This window comes from Neurospora tetraspora, assembly GCF_033439725.1.
Source record: "Neurospora tetraspora strain CBS 560.94 chromosome Unknown B0H65scaffold_4, whole genome shotgun sequence".
Taxonomy (NCBI): Eukaryota; Fungi; Ascomycota; class Sordariomycetes; order Sordariales; family Sordariaceae; genus Neurospora; species Neurospora tetraspora.
The window spans coordinates 734,058-756,742 of NW_026944386.1; the positions used below are offsets into that span (position 1 = coordinate 734,058).

Consider the following 22,685-nt stretch of genomic DNA (forward strand, 5'->3'; position numbering starts at 1 on the left):
TGTTTGCTGTCGATTGTTGAAGTATGGGTCAAGTGGGGAGGAAGGAGGGAGAGGGAGGGAGGATAATGCCGAGGCAGATGAGAGGACGGGATAAATACAGGCGCCCGCCGCTAGGCAACGGGAAAAAGGGAAAAGAAAAAGAGTGACGCGGGTGAGTGAGTGAGTGAAGGTGAACTTTTAACGCGATGTGTTCACAACTGAAGAGACAACTAAAGGGAAGTCGTTGAATCGATATCGGCCGGATTAACTGTAAATCGGATTGGTGTAACCTGAAGGGGTAAGAGGCGATGCAGGTGCCAAGACCGTTCCGCCTCCTCTGGCTGGTGCGTCATCCGATGTAACTCTGGGAGACTAGCCTTTTCAGGTTGGAGGGAGAGCCTCATCGCCGTTCTGGACCTCGGAACAATAAATCAAGTTGAAACCCATAGATTACCACATCATAGGGAACCAAGCAAGAGACAGTTCAGAATAGGAATAACAATGCCATATCATTGCTCTATGCATCTACCACTACCAACACCACACACCTATATCTCTACTCACCACTCTAATAAAACTGTGACCAAAAAGGAACGGACCAACAACCAAAAGACCAAAACAGAGGAAAACAATCATCAACCCATGTACTCTTTAAGCTCCTCCGACTCTTCAAGCTGTTGCTTAAACGAGAACGGCGCAAACGGCCATCCGCCAAACTCGGCGAACTTGGAGAAGGACTCGACCCACGCGAGACGCAACGAGTGAAGCTGTTATCACACAAAATCATTAGCGGATGCTCTCTACCAAGGACATATGAGAAAGCGAGGCTTACCATAGCAGAGACACCCTCCATGATAATCAAAATGATAACGCTGAGGACAAAGAACATGGCAAACGCAGCCACAAGGAAGAGGGCACCGCCAATACCCCTGGCTTCCAGCGCCTTCGCCATGGTCATGGACCAGAGCACAGCGGAAAGCTGCTGATGCGCAAGCGAAAGAGCCCAAAGACGGAGGTAGGAAGCCGTGTGCGAAACGCAGTTGAGGCAGAATTCTGTTTCCTTGTTAGCACGCCACCGTTAACATAACCCATCGGACAACAGAAGAACTCACCGATAGTATGAATAACCTGGTGAATCATCACCTCACCAAACTCAAACTCCTCATGCTCACCATCACCATGGTCATCGTGGGTAAGCATGGCCGCACCCTCATAGTCGTCACCGGCGTCAATGGTATGGCCGTTCTCATCATCGTCATCCAGAGCACTAACACGAGATCGCTCGCCAATACCGCGATAGCCCTTGGCGCGCGCCCGGTTGTTCTCCCAGCGAAGATAGAACGGCTTGAGGAAGAGTAGGACAGGAACCTGGACGACAGCCAGCAACAGGAGGATAACCTGAACTGTAGCCTGGCCAGGGTAGAGTTCGACGCCACCGTCAAGGGTACCAGGTTGCAAGAACATGTAGATCAACATGTTCAAGAGTCCAGGCGGTTGCTTGCCGGTGCCGAACCAGTCGACGGACCACTTGTAGATAATGCAGAGGACGAGATAACCAAAGATAGACTGGAAGAAGATCATACCCGGGACAAAGTTACCCCAGATGTCGATCGGCTTCTTGAAGTGGCGGGCGTTGATGTATGAGAAGCACAGCGAGTACGTCATGTGGGCCCAACCCAGGATGATAGCCATCTTCATCTTGTAACTGTTGCTGAAGAGCAAGTCGTTCTCGGTACCGTGCCAACGCCAATCGAGACCAAAGGGATAGCGGTAACCGTTGGGTTCGCGGAGCACGGCCTTAACACTCATACCTTCCTTGTAGTTATCCGGTACAACCCACTTCCACTGACTGTCAAAGAGGGTCATGGACTTGGAGAATACATCGTTGTAGATGAGACCGGTGTAAACAGAGAAGACGGCCATGACCAAAGCGATGTAACGACCGTAGTAAACCATGGCGAAGAGCTCGAACGTGACCTTCTTCAGGGGCTTCTCCCAGTAGATCATGGCAAGGGCGGCGCAAAGCATGATCATGGCGTGACCAAAGTCACCGAACATGACAGCGAAGAGGAAGGGGAAAGTGACGATGACCGGGATGGCAGGGTTGACTTCCTGGTAGGTAGCAGTACCGTAGGCGTTGACGATGGTTTGGAAAGCCTCGGTGAACTTGTTGGTCTTGAGGTACGTAGGAGGGGTCTTGTTGGTCCGGATCTCGTTGATAATGGACGGGACCGAAAGACCAGCCCTGTTGTTGACATCCTGCAGAGTAGACCTGATGAGCGGCAGGTCGTTGGTAGGACACCAACCCTCGGCAATCAAAGTCCGGCGAGCCCGGTCGTACGAGAAGAGGTTGAGAGTGTTATAAACAGCCTTCTCCTTGCTGACGAGAATCATCCAAGCCGAAAGTGACTGGGAGGTCTGGGAAAGCTCAGCGTCGAGCGTCTGCTGGGTGTTGCGGAGGACGTTCTGGACATCGTTCAGTCTAGCGTTGACCTCGTGGACCTGATCCCGGCGCAGATCGCTGTTTTCATCGACATTGTACACCTCGGCGCCCATAGATTCGGAAATGCGGCGGATCTTGGCGAGAATTTCCTTGCCGTGGGCAAAAATGACAAAGACGTTCTTCTCAACGGGCTCGTTGATGGTGGGATCGATCAAAGGCTCGGGAATCTCGGCCTGGTTCATGTAAAGGTTACCGCGGAGGGTACGCCAGAGGATGCGCTCAAAGGCATCGACGCGGTCTCTACCGATAACACCGGCGACGAAACCGATGTTCATGCCAGAGAAGGAACGCTCGACATCGGCGGCGGTGTTGTGCTGCTCGACATCCTGCAGCAGAGGGGCGTCATCGTTGTCGGTGGACGCCCTAATCTCCTCGACGTTGCCGTGGGCCCGGTCGAAGAAGCCGCCAGCCTCGCGCAAGACCCATCTCCATTCAGTCAGCTCGACCTCGCGCTTCTTCAAAGTTTCGTAGCTCTCGTTAAGAGAAGAGACGCGCTGCTCCAGGGTCTGGGCACGTTCGGCGAGTTCGTCGATCTCGGTGGTGGTGGGCGGGGCGAGGGTGTCTACGTCGAGGTCGAGTTTGCGGAGAGGGATTCCAGCCTTCTCCATCTGGGAGTGGAAGTAGCCTTGGCACACGAGGTTAGCGATGATGCGATGTGGTGGCTTCGGGAGGAGGGGCATACGCAGTTGGCGTTCGACATTGTCCAGGCGTCTAATGTCTTGGGTAAATGCTCTTTGGAAAGCACTGAGTTCCGAGTTGAGCTGTATTGGCACACATGGTTAGTTTGACTTTGTTGTTGTTGACGTTGGTGGTGGTGCTGGTGGGTTCTCGTCATGACAGGGCAGCAAGGCAGGGGAGGACTCGGATGGCATTACGTCTCTGAACTGGACAAGCCCCAGCTCGCCCAGGGCATTGCAGACTTCGCGGCCGATTTCGTTGGAAATGTAGAGCTGGACCATGCTCATGTCCGCCGAGCGGAACGGCGTGTCCTGTTTCGGCGCCATCGTGGATGACCCGATTGAAGCGGAATGCTATGTGCAACTCCGAGTCGTTGTCGATAGGTTTTGTTGGTGGTTTGGATTCAGTTCCAGGTTCAGTTGCTACGATGTCCTGCAATCCATGGACGCTGGATGGTCACAGGTGGACCATGCGTCGCCGCGCCAGGCAGTGGCCACTTATATTGTTGGACGCCCTTGTTCCTTGCCGCCGCCAGCGTCGCACTTTGCTGACGCACGCTCGGCCACCCATTGACAGCAGCTGGCACTGCCAGAAGGGAGAGTGTCAGCTGTTATGCCCTAACCCTGAGTATGACACTCTTCTCACTTGTTATCGCAGTGACGTCTGAGAACAGTGCTTTGTCTTCTCTTTTCTGTCTTTCGAGAAGAGGTTGCCGATTCTTTATCTTGATGAATGCCACGGACATTGGATATACTGCTGCAAAGTCTTCAGAGCCAAGATATATGTAGGTCCTACATACTCTGCTCTCTTTAAAATGACTTGATCCGCAGTTGCCTCGTGAACAAAGTATACACTACTCAGAAACTCTTCAGTTTCTAATCCCATCACCACACAAAAGCAGGTACCGTCTCTTGCATCTCTATCAACAAAAACCTCAGTGACGTCACTACTTGCAGTTATTCTACTTCCTGCAGAATCCATCAAGGGACCAGTTAGAAAAGACTTTCAAGTTCCCCTTCTTCTCGGATTCCATTTGATACTATTCATGCTCAATGTTTTCAGCACATGGACACTCATTCGGAGGAGGGGAAACCCCCACGCGGGGTCGGGTCAAGGACTCGGGAATGGTCACACCCAGTGGCCATCCATCACACATACAAATTACTCACTCACTCACTCAGCGATTTAGGAACGAGTCCGATATCTTATCTAAGTGTTTCTCGGATATCATTTGGCACAAGCTGTGAGGTTGTAATATTGTAGCACATTTTGCTTAGTTTAGGTAGTCAAGTCAAGTAGAAACTCGCCAAGTTGCTTATAAATGTAGCACAAGTCTCCTCCCATCCTTTCCCGTGGGTTCTCCCGCTAGAAGCTTTCCATACACATACATACAACTTCGAAAGGCAGTTATCACAAAACTGTTGGTTTTGCCTCCTTTTTATCTCTTTATGACCAAACAGTCAATTCCTTTTCCCTGGAAACTCCTGCTTTTGGTATATTGATGTCCATCGATGCAAAGCAAAATTTGGATAACCCTTCTTTTGACGAACAACAACAGAAAGCCTATCCCTCCAAAAACTCCATGCAATGACAATGATGCGAAAAGCCGAAAACCCTCAAATACCGATAGATCCATTGGTGGACGATGGATATTGGAACTCTCAACGACCTCGCTCTCGGCTTTGCGAAAATGATATCAGAAACTCAAAAAACTCCGTGGTTGAACGCAAAACCCAGGGAGAAAAAAACGCCGAAATCGCTCGCTTGCCATGCCGGTCATACCATGCCATGCCATGCAAACATAGGGGATACATAAGAATAAAAAGGTGAGTAGAGAGTCGGGAAAAGGTTGTGGCGAGGAACAGATCGATCGCGGATGCGGAAAGAGCTGCTTAGAGCTTGCGCCCAAACATGAAGCTCCCGTACATACCGCCGACCTCAGCTCTCGCGACGGGGATCTTTCTCATTCCCCAAGCCTCGGCGCCCATCTTCCAACCACGGCTACCGTCATCGTGTGGCACAGAGGGGTCCTGAGACTTCTGTCGCACCATCCATCCGCGGCTTCCGACCTCCGAGGTGCGCCAGCCCATGCGCTGCAAGGTGGCAGACGACTTCACCACACGACGGAAAACATCCTCCGCCAATTCAACCACTTCAAGAGGAGCCGAGAAGGGCTTCATGATCGCACAGCGGCTGTTGAACAGATAAACCAGGTCCAGCTCGTTACCCCAGAAGTCCGAAAGATCGAGGAACTTGAGCGTGTGCGGAACCCATTCGAGCTGCTTCTCAACATCTTCGGTCTCGTCCGGCACAAAAAGACGGTTGACATCCTCCAGGAGGAGGGATCGGCCAATAGACAATTCTTCGAGGTGCTTGGTCAAGGGCCGGAGCAAATCAATGTGCGAAGGATCCATCTTGCTTCCCTTCAAGCTGAGCGATTTGAGCGTCGTGGGAAGGATGGGGAGCAGCTTGGAAATGTCCTCGACATCAAAGAGCTGGTGGCTTCTAGCATCAGTAGCCAAGCTCAGGTATACGATATCCTGGGCAGCAGGGTGGTTGGCGAGGAAATCAATCACGCCGCGCGCCGAGAGCAATTTACACTTGGCGATATTCAGCTGAGTGATCCTGGCCGAGTAGGGGATCGACATGAGGGCCGCATCAGTGATGCGAGTGCCGGCGACATCAAGGTGCGTCAACCGGGTAAGTCGGGGAAGAATAGTCTCAAAGACGGTCGAAGGCAGTGTCAAGCACTTGTGTAGCGAGAGGCGGCGAATCGACAACTGCGCGGGCCAATCCGGCGTCACTATGGCCGTGAAGGAATCCTTGAAGAAGGTCGAAGTACATCCGCAAAAGTCCAAAGCCTCCATGCGCTCCAGGCCCAAAAACAGCTTCCTCAACACATCCGCGCTCAAATCCTGGTCAATGTGTTCCTGGACCAAGAACTCTTGAAGGTTGGGGGTCAACTCAAGGCATCGGAGCAAGGTCTCGGAAGTCAAGTTGCGGGCCTGGGATCGCTCGGCGGCCGTGGAGAAGAGCTGCGAAGGGTTGAAGTGGCAGAAGTCGAGTCGTCGGACGATTGTGCCCAGCGTTTGGTGCTCGGCGATATGGGTCAGGAACTTGTGGAAGATTCTCGAGTGGGGGATCGTGATCTGGCTGTACAGCGTGCTCAAGGTAGCAAAGTGCAGTGTCTTGGATGTCAGCAACAGCGACATGAGATCGATATTGCGCCGGGTTACGCCGTTCGGGGGAACGTCGAGGACGAGGAGATTGATGATGGCGCCTGTCACATCACATGGTGGTTAGCGAACGGGTTGTTCCCAGATGCAAAGCGGTGGAGGGGCATTATGGAGTCGGACGGGTACGTACTCAAAATCTCGGCAGGGAGCCTCTCGATGGCAGCCTCACCCGGCCTAATTGTGACATTTCTCGGAGCCTTTGGCGGACTGCCCCAGACGTTATTCAGAATGGTCAGGTCTCCAAAGCTCCTGCTAGCAAGCTTGCCCTTAACCTGAATTCCCTTCCAGCCTTGGAAGCTGTCGGCGGGGGCAACATAGCCGCGAAGCCTGCTGTTGGGTTGGGTCACTGGGGGACGGAACTGGGTCTGAATCATGTTGAAGGCGTGGATCTTGTTGAGAGTCGAGGGGCCGGGAGTGACCTCGGGGGTGCGATCGTCAACAACCTCTTCGTCGACGTCGAGATGGGAGACCTTGGAGTGGGTGAAGGTCTGGGTGAGGGTGTTTTCGTTCTCTCGGATGGAGGAGAAGGAAGAGCGCGACGCCCTGTCGGGAGAAGGCTGGCGGTTTTGAGCCTCACCCATGATCATGTTGTTGCACTCGTCAGGGGAGGGGGGAGCTGGGAAGAGGCGCTCCTGGTGGGCAGGAGGAGTAATAGGAGGGCTTGGCGTTTGGATGTGATCCATGGCCGCGAAGGTGTTGAGGTGATGCAGAATGACCATGTTGATTGAAGAAGGACGAAAGGTTGGGGGAGGGGGGGGCTTGGCCCAGCCCAATGGTAAGATTACTATGAGGTCAGGTGTGCGACGGCGGGACAATCGATAGTCGACAGCAAGCGGTGACTTGTTTGGCGTCCTTTGTTCGGTTTTTTGGACGATGTGACAGACGTTGGCGGGCCGAGGAGATGAAGCCGCAATATGTTGAGGGGTACAAGCGGAGGAAGTTAGGGTTGGATGGAAACTCTTGAGCAACAAGGGACGAAAGTCGGAGAGGAGTCAGTTGTTGGTGGATCAGTTGGATTTCGCTTGTGGTGGGTTGCGGTGTCGGTATCTGGAAGCTCTTGGATCCCGGGAGGTTATAAAGAGCCGTTCTTGGATCGCCCCTCGCCAAGTTGGGGTAAGCCGGAGTCGACAGGTGAGGCAGGTGTCCAAGCGCGTGGTCCCACGAGCTCACGAGAACAGGCGTGGACAGGCGTGCGGAAGGCGGACTAGTCTAACTAGCCGCTTGGGAGCCGGTTGGTGTTTTTCTATTAGTCACGGGTTGGTGCTTGTTAGGTAAGAGGAACGAGGTTGAAGGGGGTCCCGGCGATGCGAGTGACGGGATGCGGGGAAGAAAAAGGTGTTGAACAGCAGAACAGTTGAAGAGGTTGGATCCGCAGCAGTCGTGATCTGGCTCCCAGATGATGCCAATCGGAGCAGGAGGTCGTATGCTCGGGTCGGAGATCCCAGGTCGCCGCCGCCGCTTGCCGCTGGCTGGGGATAAGTGTGGAGAGGCTGTCGGGAGCGACCGAGAGCACAGTATTCTAGCGGATGGTTTTTCGTGCGCAGGTACCGTGTCTTTGTAACTCTGTAACCTGGGGAAATTTGGAGATTTTTGGCGCTACCAGATATTATGACCGGCAGTATAAAACGTGCGCCGACCACCTTAACACCGATGGGGACGAGGAGGAGTAATGTGGGCGCAATATGACCTCAAATGCGCACGGGTATGCGTAATTTGGAGTTCCCCTCCGCTTTGGTCTGGTCGGTTGGTTCGTCGGATGAGGTCCCGTTCCCGTGTTTTTCGTCGTTCGTTGCGTTCTTGGTCGTTCGGTTACCGTACGCGGTTGGTAGTGTTGGTTGTTGTTGCACAAGCAACGGCAATGACGGCAAAAGAAGCGACCAGAACAAGAAGCGAGTGCAATTGTGAGATGGAAAAAAGAACAAACTGATTAAATACGGGAGCTACTTTGCAATTCGGAAGGTACCTAGGGCAAACCGGCAGAAGCGGTGCCGGGAGGGCTGCTTGAATTTTCTGTCACCAAGTCCTCGTTTTCATTACTCAACGCGAATTCAAGGAAGCAAAGACTTGCGCACTGCCTGCCAATGAACTCGGCGTGTACGTGTACTGTGTACTTTAGACACGGGACCCAGCCGTGTGGTTGCCAGACCCTCACCGGGCACAGCCATTACTGTCAGATTCTAGGGTGGTATTCTGGCCAGATGTGGGTTAGATGCTAGAGTCCCAGCCACCGGATTTAATAGGTCTTGGCAAATATAGGATACCCCTAGAACCCCCATACTAGAACGTTCGAGTTAGAATATATAGAATTAATCAATTACTAATAAATTTAATAATTAATAATCTAATACGCGCCCTATTAATATAATAATTAGTATTACGAATTAGTAATAAATAACACGATAATGATACTCTTACGATATCCCTTTCAAAGCTTACCGAAATAAAAGAAAATATCGTTTACCTTAAAGATAACAACGATTAATTGCAATAAGAACTTATACTTTAATTAAAGTATATCCCTAATATCCTTAAGGATTAATTTTAAAGAAAAATTAAGAAGCTATCTGCCCCGAAACAGTTTTATCCCAATTACTACCCTATAACGAAGGAGGTTAAAATCTGTATTAATAATACCGAGGTGGAATTCATACGTTTCGATAGTAGTATTAATTTTTAAACCGTTATCTACTTAGATAGGATTAATTATAAAGAACCTATCAAATACTACGACCAAAACGAAATTAAAATCGATGCTTTCATTACCAAGGACGACTTTATTAATAAATAGCTCTATAAGTTAAAAGTTAACCTCTATCCTAATAATGAAAAAAAGATTAGAAGGAATTCGTAATTAGTAATGAGGCCGTACGTACTTAAATAAAATTATTAATTAATTATAGAGTATAGAATAGAATTATAAAAAAGGAATAGGATACCGATAAATAAAATTAAAACTTTAAATAAATAACGAATTATAAGGCAGTTAATGACTAAATTAAAGTAAGGAAAATATATTATAAAGCCGTCGCTATTCTTACGAAAGAACCTAAGAATTATATTAATTAATTATAAGTTTAGTTCACTGCTATAAACAACGGGTAAAATAAAGGAATTAGTAAAACTCTCGTTACGAATTTATAATATTTTAATTGTATTAATATAATTAGGATCGTCCGCCTTAAGTAGTACAATAGCGCCTAAGAATTGGATAAAAAGATAGCTACTAATATTCTTAAATATATGAAAATCTATAAAGACTTTAAATAGTATAGTATTAATAACGTTCGTTATAGGGTTACTATTAGAAAAAGAGGAATTTATTGCAGTACTTTTAGTATTAGTAGAATTAATATCCAATATAATAATTAAAAATATAATAGGGAAAGCTATAATATTAGAAATAAGGATATTCATTACAATAGTAAAAATAAAAAGCTAAAATGCTTTAATATTAGGAAGAAAAAGTTCCCGTCGGATAAATCCGAAATTTAACCACGTAAGAAGGGTAATAGTATAATATATAAAATATACGAAAAAAGCTATTATTCTCTTAAAAATTATTAATATATTAATTTAAGCGCGAAGCCTTTATACTTTAAATTATACCCCTCTATTAAACGTATTATTAAAACCAACTTTATAAGAAATTTAGAATTCGCTAAAGAAATAGTTAAATTCTCTAAGAAAGAAGAGAAATTTGAGAAGGAAGAATTAACGTTAGCGTAATTATCGAATCGGACTTGCAAAATAACCTTCTAAATTAACGGGGTATTTGAAATTAGAAATAAAATTTACCCTTTTAAAAATTTAATAATATTCGATTTAAATAATTCGCTTTATATATTTAATAAAATTATTCATTTCCTTTACTTTCGTTATACTAATCCGGATAATTTTTATAGGCTAATAATATTTAAGTAGAGATTAAAGGGGTTTAAGGAGGTCGATATTATTACTAAGAGTAAGAATAATCCTTTAAAGTTATAATTAAAGGAGGTCGCCTTTTACTTTAATTTTACTATTAACCTCATTTCTTATTTCTAATTACGAAGGCAAAGTTTCTATTAGGACTATCGATTACTAAATAATTATCTAAGGAAAGTTAACAGTTTATTTTTTTATTATTTAAATACTATCTATAATTAAACAATTATTAAAATAATCCCCTTTTTATTTATTAGTGCTTCATTTATAGCGCGCCGTTATTAAATTAATTTATATACGTAACGACCTTTGAAATAATTAGTAGAAATGTAGTATTAAAAATTTAATTACTTAGGTCTTTAAATACTTAATTATTTATAGAACGTAAATAAAATATAATTATATAGTATATTTTTATTTAAATATAATATACACAATATGGTAAAGATAAAATGATAAGTTAATTGCGTTTCGAAAAACCGAAATTACAGCTTAAAGGAAAGATTCGCTATCGATTTCTTCGATTTCAAATTAGGACTTAAAGGATTACACTACTTCCTTCTAATTACCTATCGATAGTTAAAATTGATTTAGAACTATTATTTATCGAACTAAGAAGTTATTATAATAGCTAGTACCTTAGTTAGCTATATTAAAATATTTAAATATTAATATAATATTAATATTAAAACCGTCGAATGTAATAATAAATTTATAAATAATGAGATTAAGAATAGATTCGCCTAGTATAATACAATTCTTAAATTTTTTATTCTTAATACTTAAATATAAAATAGAAAGGTAAAATATTTAAGGGGCGTAGTTAAAGAAAAATATTATACAATATTATTAAATTCGAAAATATTAAAAGATTTATAATTAAAGATTATTTGCGTAATTATTTATTTTATTAATCGTTCCCCTCATTATTTATATAATTAGAAATCCCCTTTCGAGCAATTCTATACTTATATTACAAATTAATATAGTTAATAAGAATTATACACATCAAATTTAAATTATCTTCAGATCTATAAGTATAAAGTATTCATTATAATAAGCGCCGCTTAAAAGAAAGAATAAAAATTTTAAAAAATATAATTAAAGGCCTAAATTAGGTACTTTATCAGCTACTTAGCAACCTCTATTTATTATATATAGAATCCCTATATAAATCGGATCGTTTAAATTAAGGATATAATATTTTACGAAAATATTATTTATTATCTAAACGTTAAAAAATTTAAAAACGATTTTAAAATTACTAGTAAAGAATTTATAGATTTATTTAATAAGATAAACGAGCCTGCCAACTAACTTTTGGGGGTATTCGAATTATTTTATATTAAAAATTATACGCTATTAAACAACGTTAATAATAGTAATATTAAATTTCTCCTATTAAATCTCTTCGATTAAAATTAAGAAAATTATTAAATGAACTAAGAAATCTCCCAAAATAAGAGTAATTAATTATAAAAAATACTAATTCAATAGTCTACCAATAATAAAATATCTATTAAATATATTATAGGTTTATATTTATTACTTCTATTTACCCTACTAACCGTACTCTATACCGGCTATTCTATTGACCGAACTATCGATTAGTACGATCGTTATTAAAAATTATAAGAAATTGCCTTTAACGTTAGTAGATTAGCCTAATTAATAATTAAAATAAACGAGAAGATAACTACTAAAGCGGAAATTGAATAATTAATTAAAAAATATAATCGTTTTAATAGGGTATACCGACGTAATTTCCTACTAATACCCAAGAAGTACTATAATTTAAATAATTACGTACTTAATTAATAATTCAAAGAAATAGAGGAAACTCACCTCCAAAATCTATAAAGATATAAAAATATAGATTAAAGTAGACGAAGATATCCTCTATTCTAAATACAAATAAATCTTCGACTATATATAAATTTATATTTATAAGTTTAATAAAGATAAGATATTTAATAAAGTAAAAACGAAATTTATTATAAAAAGTAATTAATAAAAAAAGATAGGAGCTAATACGTACGCATTTACCTTCGTAGGTCGATTATTTTATACTATTATTACTTTCGCTATTCGCCTTAATTTTAAACTTATTTAATATAATATAATTAACGTTTTCATAAATACCTACTTTAATAAGGAGATTTATATACGTATATTATTAAAGAATCAAATACTTAGGAAGGTTCTTAAATTTATTAAGGCCCTATATAATTTCCAACGAATTCCTTTACTATAGTAACGAGAATTAAATAGGGTATTTAAATCGATAAAATTTAAAGTAATCCCCGAAGACCCGTATATTATAAAAAAAGATAGTATTTTTATATTATATTATATTAATAATATCGTTTTTACACTCGATAAAAGTAAAATAAAGGAGGTTAAGAAATATACAATAGAATTATAATTATAGTATTATTTAATAAGAGGAAATAAATTCCAATAATTTTTAAATATTGAAATTATATATAATCAAAACTAAAGAAAAATCTAATTATTTTAAAAAGTATATATCAATAAAATTACTAAACTATTTAAATTTAATTACCGCCTAACCCTAGTACCTATACGGTATAAGGAATTGGTTCCTTATAAAATTATTACTAACTACGTAGAGATACGAGCGTATTAAATTAATATAGGTTCTTTATTATATATAGTATTTAATATTCAGTTATATATTACGTTTTCGTTAAATAAATTGGCTAAATATAATTATAATCCTAATCCTACTCATTTAGCAGCGAATGAAAAGGTTATATAGTATTTAAAAATAATAAAGATATAGGTATTCTATTTTACCGGGAATAATAGATTTGAAATTGCTTTTAACGCTTCGTTTACTAAATAACAATAATCGTAAGAATTCCTAAGGATTTACAATTAAATATATAGTAGTTTAATTTATTAGAGAATACCGAAATAAATTACGGTTACTACGTCAATAATAGAAATAAAATTATATATAGTTCAGAAGGTAATTAAAGAAACCCTATTTATAAACTAATTAATATTGGCGTTAGGGGTAAATTTATTAGAGAATTCTATTCCTACTCTATATTATAATACTTAGTAAACTATCAGGGTACTTATAGGAAAAACGCTTACTTTTAATATAAAGATGAAGCACGTAAATATCTATAGATATTAATTAAGGGGAAAGATTTTCGAAAAAAAAACCTTCAATATCGAATATTTAGAAATAAAGTTAATACTAACAAATAGATTGATAAAGGCATTAGGTATTCTAAAATATAAGAAATTTAGGGAATTGTTAGAAATAATTGAAATATTATCGTAGGAAGACAGCAGAGGAAGAGATAATCTGGTATTAGGAGAGGTAAATTTCGATAATTTAGATAAAATATTAGGACTAGAGATATAAAATGATGAAAGTAATATATAAATAGCTTTACTTTTGACCTTAAAGAGGTAAAAGAAGTTTGTAAGTAAAGGGGTGTGTTAAATTCTAGGGTGGTATTCTAGCTAGATGTGGGCTAGATGCTAAAGTCCCAGCCACTTGATTTAACAGGTCTTGGCAAATATAGGATACCCCCAGAACCCCCATACCAGAGCGCTCGAGTCAGAACACACAAAATCAATCAATCACCAGTAAATCTGACACCAATGGACTTTTCTACCAGTCAGAGATGAAACGCGGTGGAAACTGTGTCCAAGGCCAAGACTTGTTCCCACACGGGCTGGTGATGGTCATCAGGGACCGGGCCGCCAGCAGTGCAGGAATTTTTTATTTTCGCCTCATCTGTCCCGTCAGGTCTTCTTTGCTGTCAGAGCCGTTCCTCTTCGGGTGACAGACGGTCAAAGTGTCTCGGGCTTGGTTGATCTTGCAGTATCAGCGACCGGAAACACGAAGCGGACCAACCAGAGCCTGGATATCGCCCACCAAACGTCCGAATCGAGTAACTGAGCATTTCTGGGGTCATGTCTGCCATGTCTGCCATCAATTGTGCAATCGATTCCAGTTTCTACAAAGACGTACCAACACATACCAAGAGACGCAAGTTCTCAGTTACCGGCCGCTGTAGACAACCCAAAATACCCGAGTTTCTATGACATGCCATAACATCACCGGTAAATGCGATCAGCGGCTGACACGACCCTTGGCTGACGTGACCAAACCTCCAAATTGACGGTCGGTTTGCCGGTCTGTTATATCGAATTTCTTGTACGGATTCCCCAGCCAGCAATACAAAAGAACCCTGACGTGGGAGCAGCAAGGGGTCACACACCGTTTGGACCCCTTTCTTCGCCCTTTGAGAGATCGCCTCCACGCCGTTGTCGGAGGATCTCTCTTGTCATCTGTAGATGGGCCAATCAAACCCCCCATTGGAAGACAAGATGACAACAAGATCAGCAACGGAGAAAGTTAGGTCAAAAAGTCAATTTCAACCAGCCAGCAGCCAGCCAGCCAGCCAGCCATCAAAAAATGATCATCCAAGACAACAAGCGCTGAAATGGAATGATCAAGCAGACCACTGAGAGACGACCGAGGGGCATTGATGAGGCGACGCCAAGCGATCCGAACGGTGCGGCCCAGAGTCCCGTCCCAAGAGAGGCTCATACTGTGGTAGTTGTTCACGTGCACCTGATCATTCGCACCGCAAGTTCTCCGCCTTCTCCAACAAGCAAGCAAAAGTCCGGGGAGCCGCTTGCAGCCGCCCCGAGCTAACCCTGTCTTGACTGGACTTGATGTGTTACCACTGTCGCTATGTAGTGTACCACAGTAGTGAACTGCTAGCGTAGCCTCATCTTTCTCCTTTCCCTCCCTTCGGTTCTCCTTTCCCCGCATATCATTTGGGGGAGAATCTCGACCAGGCTCAGCTTGCATAAAAAAAAAGGAGACGGCAACGTACTATGTAGGTATAAAATATGTGCCTGAGAGGGACAGGAAAGTACGAGCCGGATAAATCGACTGTGTGCCATGATAAACCGGCGGTGTTGGAACCCGTCTGACCAATGAGGAGGCCCATGCCATGAGTACCTACAACGTCTCAACCACCAGCGTTCAATGTTTCTTACGATGCGCCCAAGAAGAAGATAATGACAAGAGAGCCAGAGGGAGTAGGAGGCGAGGGCAGAAGGAACCATGAGGCGATGGCGGAAGAAACCATGAAGCGATGGCGGAAGACAGAATGAAGCGATGGCGGAAGATAGAATGAAGCGATGGCGGAAGATAGAATGAAGCGATGGCGGAAGATAGAATGAAGCGGTTCGTCTAGAAGTTTAAGTCCAAGAGCTGAAGGTTACGCCAAAGGGAGGCACCAAACTCACTACAGTAAATAGCCGCATCATACCGCCAATACCAGTACGGCGCGCCCGCGGCGATGCCAAATCATATCCACGCATGAATGTCAATTGAGCGCTTCGAAAAAGGTGGTTCTGAGTTCTCGTCGTTGTGGTTCGAAATAATGATTTTTGGTGAGGATTTGGTGATGGTTGTTGGCGCGCGAAGTTGATGCCAAACTTGGGGTCTTGGCTCGAGCTTGGCTGTCAGTTTGTATAGCCCCACACCGCCGGTTTATCATGGCACACAGTCGATTTATCCGGCTCGGGAAAGTACATCCATCCGGCCTGGGAATTTAGTGCTGTCATTGACAACCAAGCACACACCAAACAAGGTGGTAACGGTCATCATTGCACAACACCTCCAAGTCCCCAACACACGCACACACACACACAACATTTGCATTTTACATATTCGTGTGACCGTTCACCTTTTTCCATCTCCGCGGAGCCTGACGTCTGGCTTTCATACGTTCTTCATACTTTGCCATGTTGTCAAGTACTCACCAACGGACTTCTCCCTGGCACTGCTGCTGCGAAAAAACTAAGGTAAAAACCGAGAAATCTTCTCAGCACTCAGCAGTCAACACAACGTTGCTGACAGGCAGAACAAAAAAAGCCAGACGTCCAGACCGCTTCCCCAAGTTTACCCCAGGTTTTCGGGCACTTCCTAAAGTCTTGGCCAGATCATCGCTCCCCTTCGCTCCCCTCCCCTCCCGTCAGCCGTCAGCCGTCACCCGAACACTTTTCTAGCCAACGAGAGGACGCCAAAGCGCCATGGGGACAGGGGCTGTAAAAAGACAAAGAAAATGGGACAGGATGAACTTTCTTGGCTTGTGCGAGAATTTTCTAAACTCCTACTGCAACTGCAAGTGCAACTTGTCGACGTTTTCGCATATTTCGATGTGCTGAACAAGCAGTACGTGTACCCAAAATACCAAAGAAGTCTTTTAATGACAAATCAGAATCATCAGTCAATTGCGCCATTCAGCGTCGCCATTCCCTCCATGTGCCTGCCCGTGGTGAATGGTGACGAGAAAAAAGGAGGAGAATGAGACAAAATCCCCGGTGCCGTGCTGCGTGCAAGGGACCAATTCCAAGCGACCACTTTTCCACCAAACATTCCCGTCAGCCACTTCCCGACCAGGGCAGACCAGGGCGTGATAGAAGGATCAGGGGGACGAGCTGAGGCTCATGGGTTGGTTGACGACGTCCGTTAACGGATTCCCCTGCGAGGACCAGGAACCAAGACTTCAAAATCCCAAGTGGGGGGTTGAGGATATGTCTTGGAGGAATCTCGATCTTTGCCGGAATTCATGTTGAAGATTGAAGTAGACATGGACATTGGAAGAGCAGGAGATTGGGAGTCTATTGTGTGCCTGAAGCTGCAAGCCCTTCATTCCCGTCCCGTTCCCCTTCCCTTCCCTTCCTCACCCACCCTCTCTACTACCTCACGCTCTGCCTCTTATTGCACTTCAACACCTCTCGGATTCTAGGGTTGAACGTTGGGGGCGCCCTCGCGCAGCTTGGCCTCATGGCGGTGGACCATGTCATCATACGATGGATCCGCATCAGTCATGGCGTGGTTGTTTTCGTCCTGCTGATGGAGTTGGTTATAGCAGTCATTGACATTGATAGCGGTCGCCGCATCCTTGGCTATCTTCAACGCATGATCCTTGAAGAACGTGGCGACTTCGTTTTCGCCGGCCTCGAGGGCCATGTTCAAAGAGAACAGAACGCTCTGTTGATGAGTTAGCACTCGCGCCTAAGGCAATCAGAGATAATGTCTGACTTGCCTTTTGGTCAGTCTGTTTCAAAATGCTCTGCTCGGACGCCAGAGCATAGAGGCGTGCCGTCGCAATTTCGGCAATCGCACCTTTGAGCTTCTCTGCGTCCTCACTCTCCCTGTGTTTCTGCCACGCATATACACCGGCAAGGACCACAGCGCCGGCAGCGACAAGGAACTACTATGAGTTAGCTCTGGTTCGTTTGGATCTGGAAAACCAGTCTTACTATGTTCCACGAACAGGCGGCTTCGGCCGCTGCCACTCCGGCGACCTCAGCAGCCACGGCGGCTTCACCGGCAACGATGCTGCCGAGTTCGGCCTCCGTAGCAACCATCATGGTGGCTACCTCATCTCCCTCGATGAGCGTGGCAGCTTCAGCGAGCTCCGTGGTGCTAGCAATGCTCGTGAGTTCGATCCCATCTGCACGCATCGTCAGCAGTGCCCAGACTTAGTGCGAATTGTCAACTCTCACCAGCAGCAACCACTGGAAGGCGGTTGATTGCGAGATAATCTATGTCGCGTACACTGTGGTTAGTCCCCGCATGTCACATCGTTCCGAGGAGGAAAAGAGTCTCACTGTTGAACCATGACCGGGCCGTTAGAGCCGCCGTCTGAAAGAGTGGAATGGCCCCTTGCGCTGCGGGACGACGTCAGTAAAGGGTCGTGTGATCGGAGACAGCTGCTTACGTACTGATATACCATCCTGCCATGAACTTGGCAATCTCGGCCGGCTCAGTCAAGGCAGCCAGGCCCTGTGGCGGCTGAAGATCTTTGATGGCCTTCGTCTCTCATCAGTATGGCTGACATTTGACTTGACAGATCGTTGGCGATACGGACCTTTTGCACCTTCGCGGCTTCTTCCGGAGTCAGCTCCTTCTGAGCCTTTGCCAGCCATTCGTCCACCGATTTTACTCCCTTTGACTCCAGAAACTTCTGCAGATTGGCGTACGTCTTGGTAGCAAGTGCCTTGTACTCGTCGACATGCTGTTTAGCACTGTTCAAAGGGTCAATTGTGCGTCTCTTTAGAGGTACCCAAGAACGCTCTCAAGTCTCAACTGCTCACCTCTGAGTGATTGACTGAACATCAGTCACAAGACTCTTGGCCCTGTTCGAAAGTTCCTCGTTGCTCGGCATTTTGGGATGATTTTCCGGCTTCGACGCAGCTGTGCAATTGGCTGTTGTTCTCCCAAAAGATCCGCTTCAGTTCATTGAGGGCAAGCCTTCATTTAGGCATTCGAAGGCGACGACGACAAATGCCTGCTTCAAATAAAAGAACGAAACGAGCACCGCATCCATCGCAGTATCCCATACGTGCCTTCGGCCGCTAACCTTCTTGACCGATTTTGATATCATATGGGGCCATGTGCAAGACTCAGCCGCACAGCCAGCCATGTCACAGTGAACTTACCGGATTGGGCCACACACCCTCTGTTTTCCTGCGCTGAACTACAATATATCGATCGTACATGCCACCATCGTCGGTGCAGTCCGTTACAGATTAGGTGGTGGCCGCGCGAGAAACCCAGCTGATGACCACGTGCATGATCATCGCCGTTTACGGTCGTTTCAGCCAGCATGGTCATCGTGTCAATCGACAACTGAACCAACCAAATCTAAGCTTGTCAATTTCGGCAGCTCGATTTGCAGGACCTCGACTGATCTAGTCGACAGACTCCAACGTCGGTTGGACCCTCCATCAGATCTAGAACCGCGCGAAGCCTCATGCCAGTCGATCCTCGGTAACGTGCCAGTCAACTGCTACGATTCCACCTAGCAGGACATCCCTAGGGCATGGACATCTCGGAAGAAGACCTCGAAAGGAGTCGCCGATACAGCCAAGCTTGATCCAAGATATTGACAGAAAGCCCGTCTCGTGAAGGATCCCACCCACCCCAGAAACTCTGCATCAGCTAGCCGTTCAGCTAGCCATATCACAATCGGTTTACCGAATTCGTTCTATTGTATATCTAGCTCCTCCCACTATGCCTCCCACTCTTGGCGGCCGAAACACCTGTTTGATGTTCGAGCATCTAGCCTCCTCCTCTAGCCTACACGTTATGTGTTGAGTTCGGAAGTTGTTTGAGCCTAGAACTCTACAGGCCTCGATGTACCTGGGTCGTATGGTACGTAGACCCATCACATGCTTCATTGCAGACAATATTTACACTTTTTCAGCTGTGATTTCGACAACTACCCCTCATCGTTCAGCCAGCCTCACTACAACCCCCAACGTTATTGACCGACTTAGACGGGCTTCGCCGACAACATCATAACATTACTCTTCACACTGACAGAGGCTTTGGGCATTTAAAGACTCGAGGACAGTACGCCGATGTCGATATGCGCAACCATCACTGATTACTCCAATCATCAAGTATCAAGTCCCTCTACGAACTCAACTTTACAATCACCTAGAGGTACACATCGCATTTCAGTCAATTACAATGCCCGACAACGACGTCTGCAAATGCCCTACGTGCAAGGACAATGCCGACTGCCAGTGCAAGAAGGACCAGGCCACCTGCAAATGCCCCCATCGAAAGGGTAAACCTGAAGGACCCGAGATGGACAACAACGCTCGGATTAACCGCGTCAGGGCTCTGATCTCCGATGTGAATGCTTACCAGCTAGCGTGCGTTTTCCGCGATATTTCTTTCTTCAACGCACCGCTAACCTCGTCACAGCTCCCAGTCGCATCAGGCCACCTTCATGAGCATCTCGAATCAGGCCTATGGAGCACTTCAGGACTATCTCAAATCCAGGGGCATGAAGACGACTGATGAGCTCCTGAAAGAGGTCATCGCCGCACTGCCCCCCACCGAGCAGGAGAAAATCCGCGCTGTAAGTAGTGACATCCTGCGGCCACTTCATGACTACATGTTCCACTTGTTCGTTGCTGACCACTTCAATCCCAGCGGCTTCACGAACTGGAACCGAAAAAAGGCTTGGAATTCTTCACACAACCTTCGGAGCTTGCCAAATTACTGCTTTATGGATATCTCAGTTAGTTCATTGTCCACACTCGAGCGGGTGCGAATGAAGGAAGCTAATTTTCTACCCTCAGTGTCCGGCATCGCGAAAGTGGCCATGCCTTACTTCTACCAGGCCAAAGCATACTACCTTGGTACGTCTCGGCTGCTTCATTGATTCGAGAGACTTTGGAAACTAATATGGTCGTCTCAGCTTCTCGCTCCCAAATGCTCCTAGAGGCCACCAGGACCGGAAAAGGTTTGTTGTTTCTGTACCTATCATTCTGTTTCGTTATCAACACAACATGAGCAGCTTACATTTGCATATGCAGCCTTGAGCCAGGAAGGAAAGGCCCTGGCAGCTCTGGGCCAGGCAGACCGTGAGGCCCTTCTTGAAGGCCTTCAGGCGGAGCGACAAGCCCTGGGGACTGAGATTCTCGACGTTTCCATGATGGAGAAAGTGGGCATGAAGTTCAAAGACATTGCCGGTGTAGAGATGAGTGAGGCCGAGGCCGTGCTGCTCAACTCCAAGATTGAGCAAGCGGCGGCGGCGGTCGAGAAGGTGGGCTCGATGGAGGCTAAAGCCCTCGCTTCTGCTGCCAAGATTACGGTTTGGACCAAGGTGTTCATCGCCATCAATGTCGTGGCCATTGTTGTAAGTGATGAAATGGTTTTCTAATGTGTTCTCGTTCCTGTCTCGAGGAGGCACGCAAAGCTTACTAGAATCATCAGGGATTGCTTGTTTGGGATCATTACAAGGAGAAGCAGATCGCAGACGAGTTGCACGAGGCGATCGCAAAGGTCGCCACTGCTCGCCTCTATGCCCAAGTCGCAGAACGACAGGAAATGGTACACACCGATCAGATGGTAAGCGGCTCTCACTCATCCATTCCCCCTACCTCTAGCTGATTCAATTACAACACCGACAAACGTTGCGGGCAGGGCTAATGCATCAGTCTAGAGTTCGATCAACATGCTCTTGCAAGCGATCCAGAATGACAACAAGGCGGTCCAGGACTTCGTCAAGCAGAATTTTGCGGACACGGTCACCAGGGCTTTGACTGCGATCAGCGACGACAACACCTATGAGATGTTGGTTAAGGTGGATGCGGACAGCCAGGCCGATACGAGGGAGGATCCGTGTCTCTGTGAGATGAAGAAGAGAAAGCTCGAGGACGCTAAGAAGGCCTTGCCTTCGAGGCCGGTGAGTACCTAAGGTAACCAGCTGGTTGGCTCATGTCAGAACTCCGGTACAGATTGGACAAAGTCGGATAAAGTAGGTATTGAACAGGTATAACAAACAGAACGATACGGACAGTTAGTTGAGCAGCTCCCACAATCAAAAGATCAAATGGAACACATTGATACACCCCCTCATTTCCCTCATTCCCCCCTCCCCCTTTCTCCCTCCCCTCCCCATCAACAGTTCTACCTCTACGCATACGTCACCTGCATCCCACCGGGCAACTCACATGCTCTCGTCCAGGAGCTCCTCGACTGCGTCCAGCCCTTGTCTCCCTGTCAGAAAGGGACAACCATTGACCAAACGATTTTCTTCCCTTTTGTTGTCTCTCAGTACCTTATTTGAACCTAAAAGGGCCAAAGGGGGATGAATGGTACTCGGGCGTCGTTCCATTGGACCGTCTTTGCTCTCTTCCCGGCTGGTTTGGCTGGTTTGGCTAGAACACTTATGTCCCCGGCTCTCCAGCTGAGCCCAGGTGTCGATCAGGGGATGCGTAAGACTACCTTGGAGAAAAGAGTGTTGAAGCCATCACCATGTCTTGGCATTCTTGGCACAAGGTGGATACGATCCACACATGCTTACCCTGTATACATATAAGCTGGACTTTGTCCCTTTTCCCTTGTGGTCTTTCTCTCTCTCTTCAATCAATCAAGACATTTACCACCACTTTCGTCGTCTCTCATCTTCACTCGTGATCACCTCCTCCGTATGGTTCAATAAAGAGAAGCGATATCCTCACCGGTTGGTGATAATAGTACCTAGACAATGCTATATTACCTTTTCCCCTGAAATATGGGCATCCATCCCTCTTTTCCCTAGAGGTACCTACCCTACATACCTTCAATGCCGAATGCTCTTTATCATCCCGGTATCCCCGTGTCTGGAAGATTCTCGTCAGGATTTTTCTGACTCGTATAAGCCCGCGTTGCCAACCCAACGTAACATTTTGACGATGATCAGGGACAGTTGTAAGATCTCCCTAACGTCAACAGAGAGGGGAGGGGAAAGCAAATCGTCGATCAAGAACACGTGTACGGTATACGA

At 45.6% G+C, this 22,685-nt stretch overlaps 5 protein-coding genes across 5 annotated transcripts; 2 read left to right on the forward strand and 3 right to left on the reverse strand.

Annotated features, from left to right (window-relative positions):
* Nucleotides 1–498: 498 nt before the first annotated feature.
* On the reverse strand, nt 499–3,486 carry B0H65DRAFT_573048 (V-type ATPase, V0 complex, 116kDa subunit family; the record flags this gene model as incomplete). Its single annotated transcript, XM_062830532.1, has 5 exons — nt 499–746; nt 812–1,032; nt 1,092–3,107; nt 3,165–3,243; nt 3,358–3,486. 5 exons carry the CDS (start codon nt 3,484–3,486, stop codon nt 615–617), a joined length of 2,577 nt encoding a protein of 858 aa, XP_062681339.1. The 3' UTR covers nt 499–614.
* A 1,535-nt stretch (nt 3,487–5,021) lies between these two features.
* B0H65DRAFT_183751 (uncharacterized protein) lies at nt 5,022–7,230 on the reverse strand. The gene is made up of 2 exons (XM_062821538.1): nt 6,527–7,230; nt 5,022–6,440 (listed from the first exon to the last, which is right to left on the reverse strand). Exons 1-2 carry the CDS (start codon nt 7,113–7,115, stop codon nt 5,053–5,055), a joined length of 1,977 nt encoding a protein of 658 aa, XP_062681340.1. The 5' UTR covers nt 7,116–7,230; the 3' UTR covers nt 5,022–5,052.
* Nucleotides 7,231–16,764: 9,534 nt separating this feature from the next.
* B0H65DRAFT_183851 (uncharacterized protein) lies at nt 16,765–18,670 on the reverse strand. The gene is made up of 8 exons (XM_062821540.1): nt 18,493–18,670; nt 18,267–18,423; nt 18,121–18,208; nt 18,007–18,060; nt 17,902–17,940; nt 17,656–17,849; nt 17,439–17,606; nt 16,765–17,383 (listed from the first exon to the last, which is right to left on the reverse strand). The coding sequence occupies exons 1-8, from the start codon at nt 18,561–18,563 to the stop codon at nt 17,135–17,137; spliced, it is 1,020 nt and encodes a 339-aa protein (XP_062681341.1). The 5' UTR covers nt 18,564–18,670; the 3' UTR covers nt 16,765–17,134.
* A 2,001-nt stretch (nt 18,671–20,671) lies between these two features.
* B0H65DRAFT_183823 (uncharacterized protein) lies at nt 20,672–21,806 on the forward strand. Its single transcript, XM_062821539.1, has 3 exons — nt 20,672–21,053; nt 21,131–21,265; nt 21,360–21,806. Exons 1-3 carry the CDS (start codon nt 20,847–20,849, stop codon nt 21,612–21,614), a joined length of 597 nt encoding a protein of 198 aa, XP_062681342.1. The 5' UTR covers nt 20,672–20,846; the 3' UTR covers nt 21,615–21,806.
* Nucleotides 21,807–21,818: 12 nt separating this feature from the next.
* Nucleotides 21,819–22,243, forward strand: B0H65DRAFT_464273 (uncharacterized protein). The gene has a single exon (XM_062826752.1). It carries the CDS (start codon nt 22,008–22,010, stop codon nt 22,236–22,238), a length of 231 nt encoding a protein of 76 aa, XP_062681343.1. The 5' UTR covers nt 21,819–22,007; the 3' UTR covers nt 22,239–22,243.
* Nucleotides 22,244–22,685: the final 442 nt, after the last annotated feature.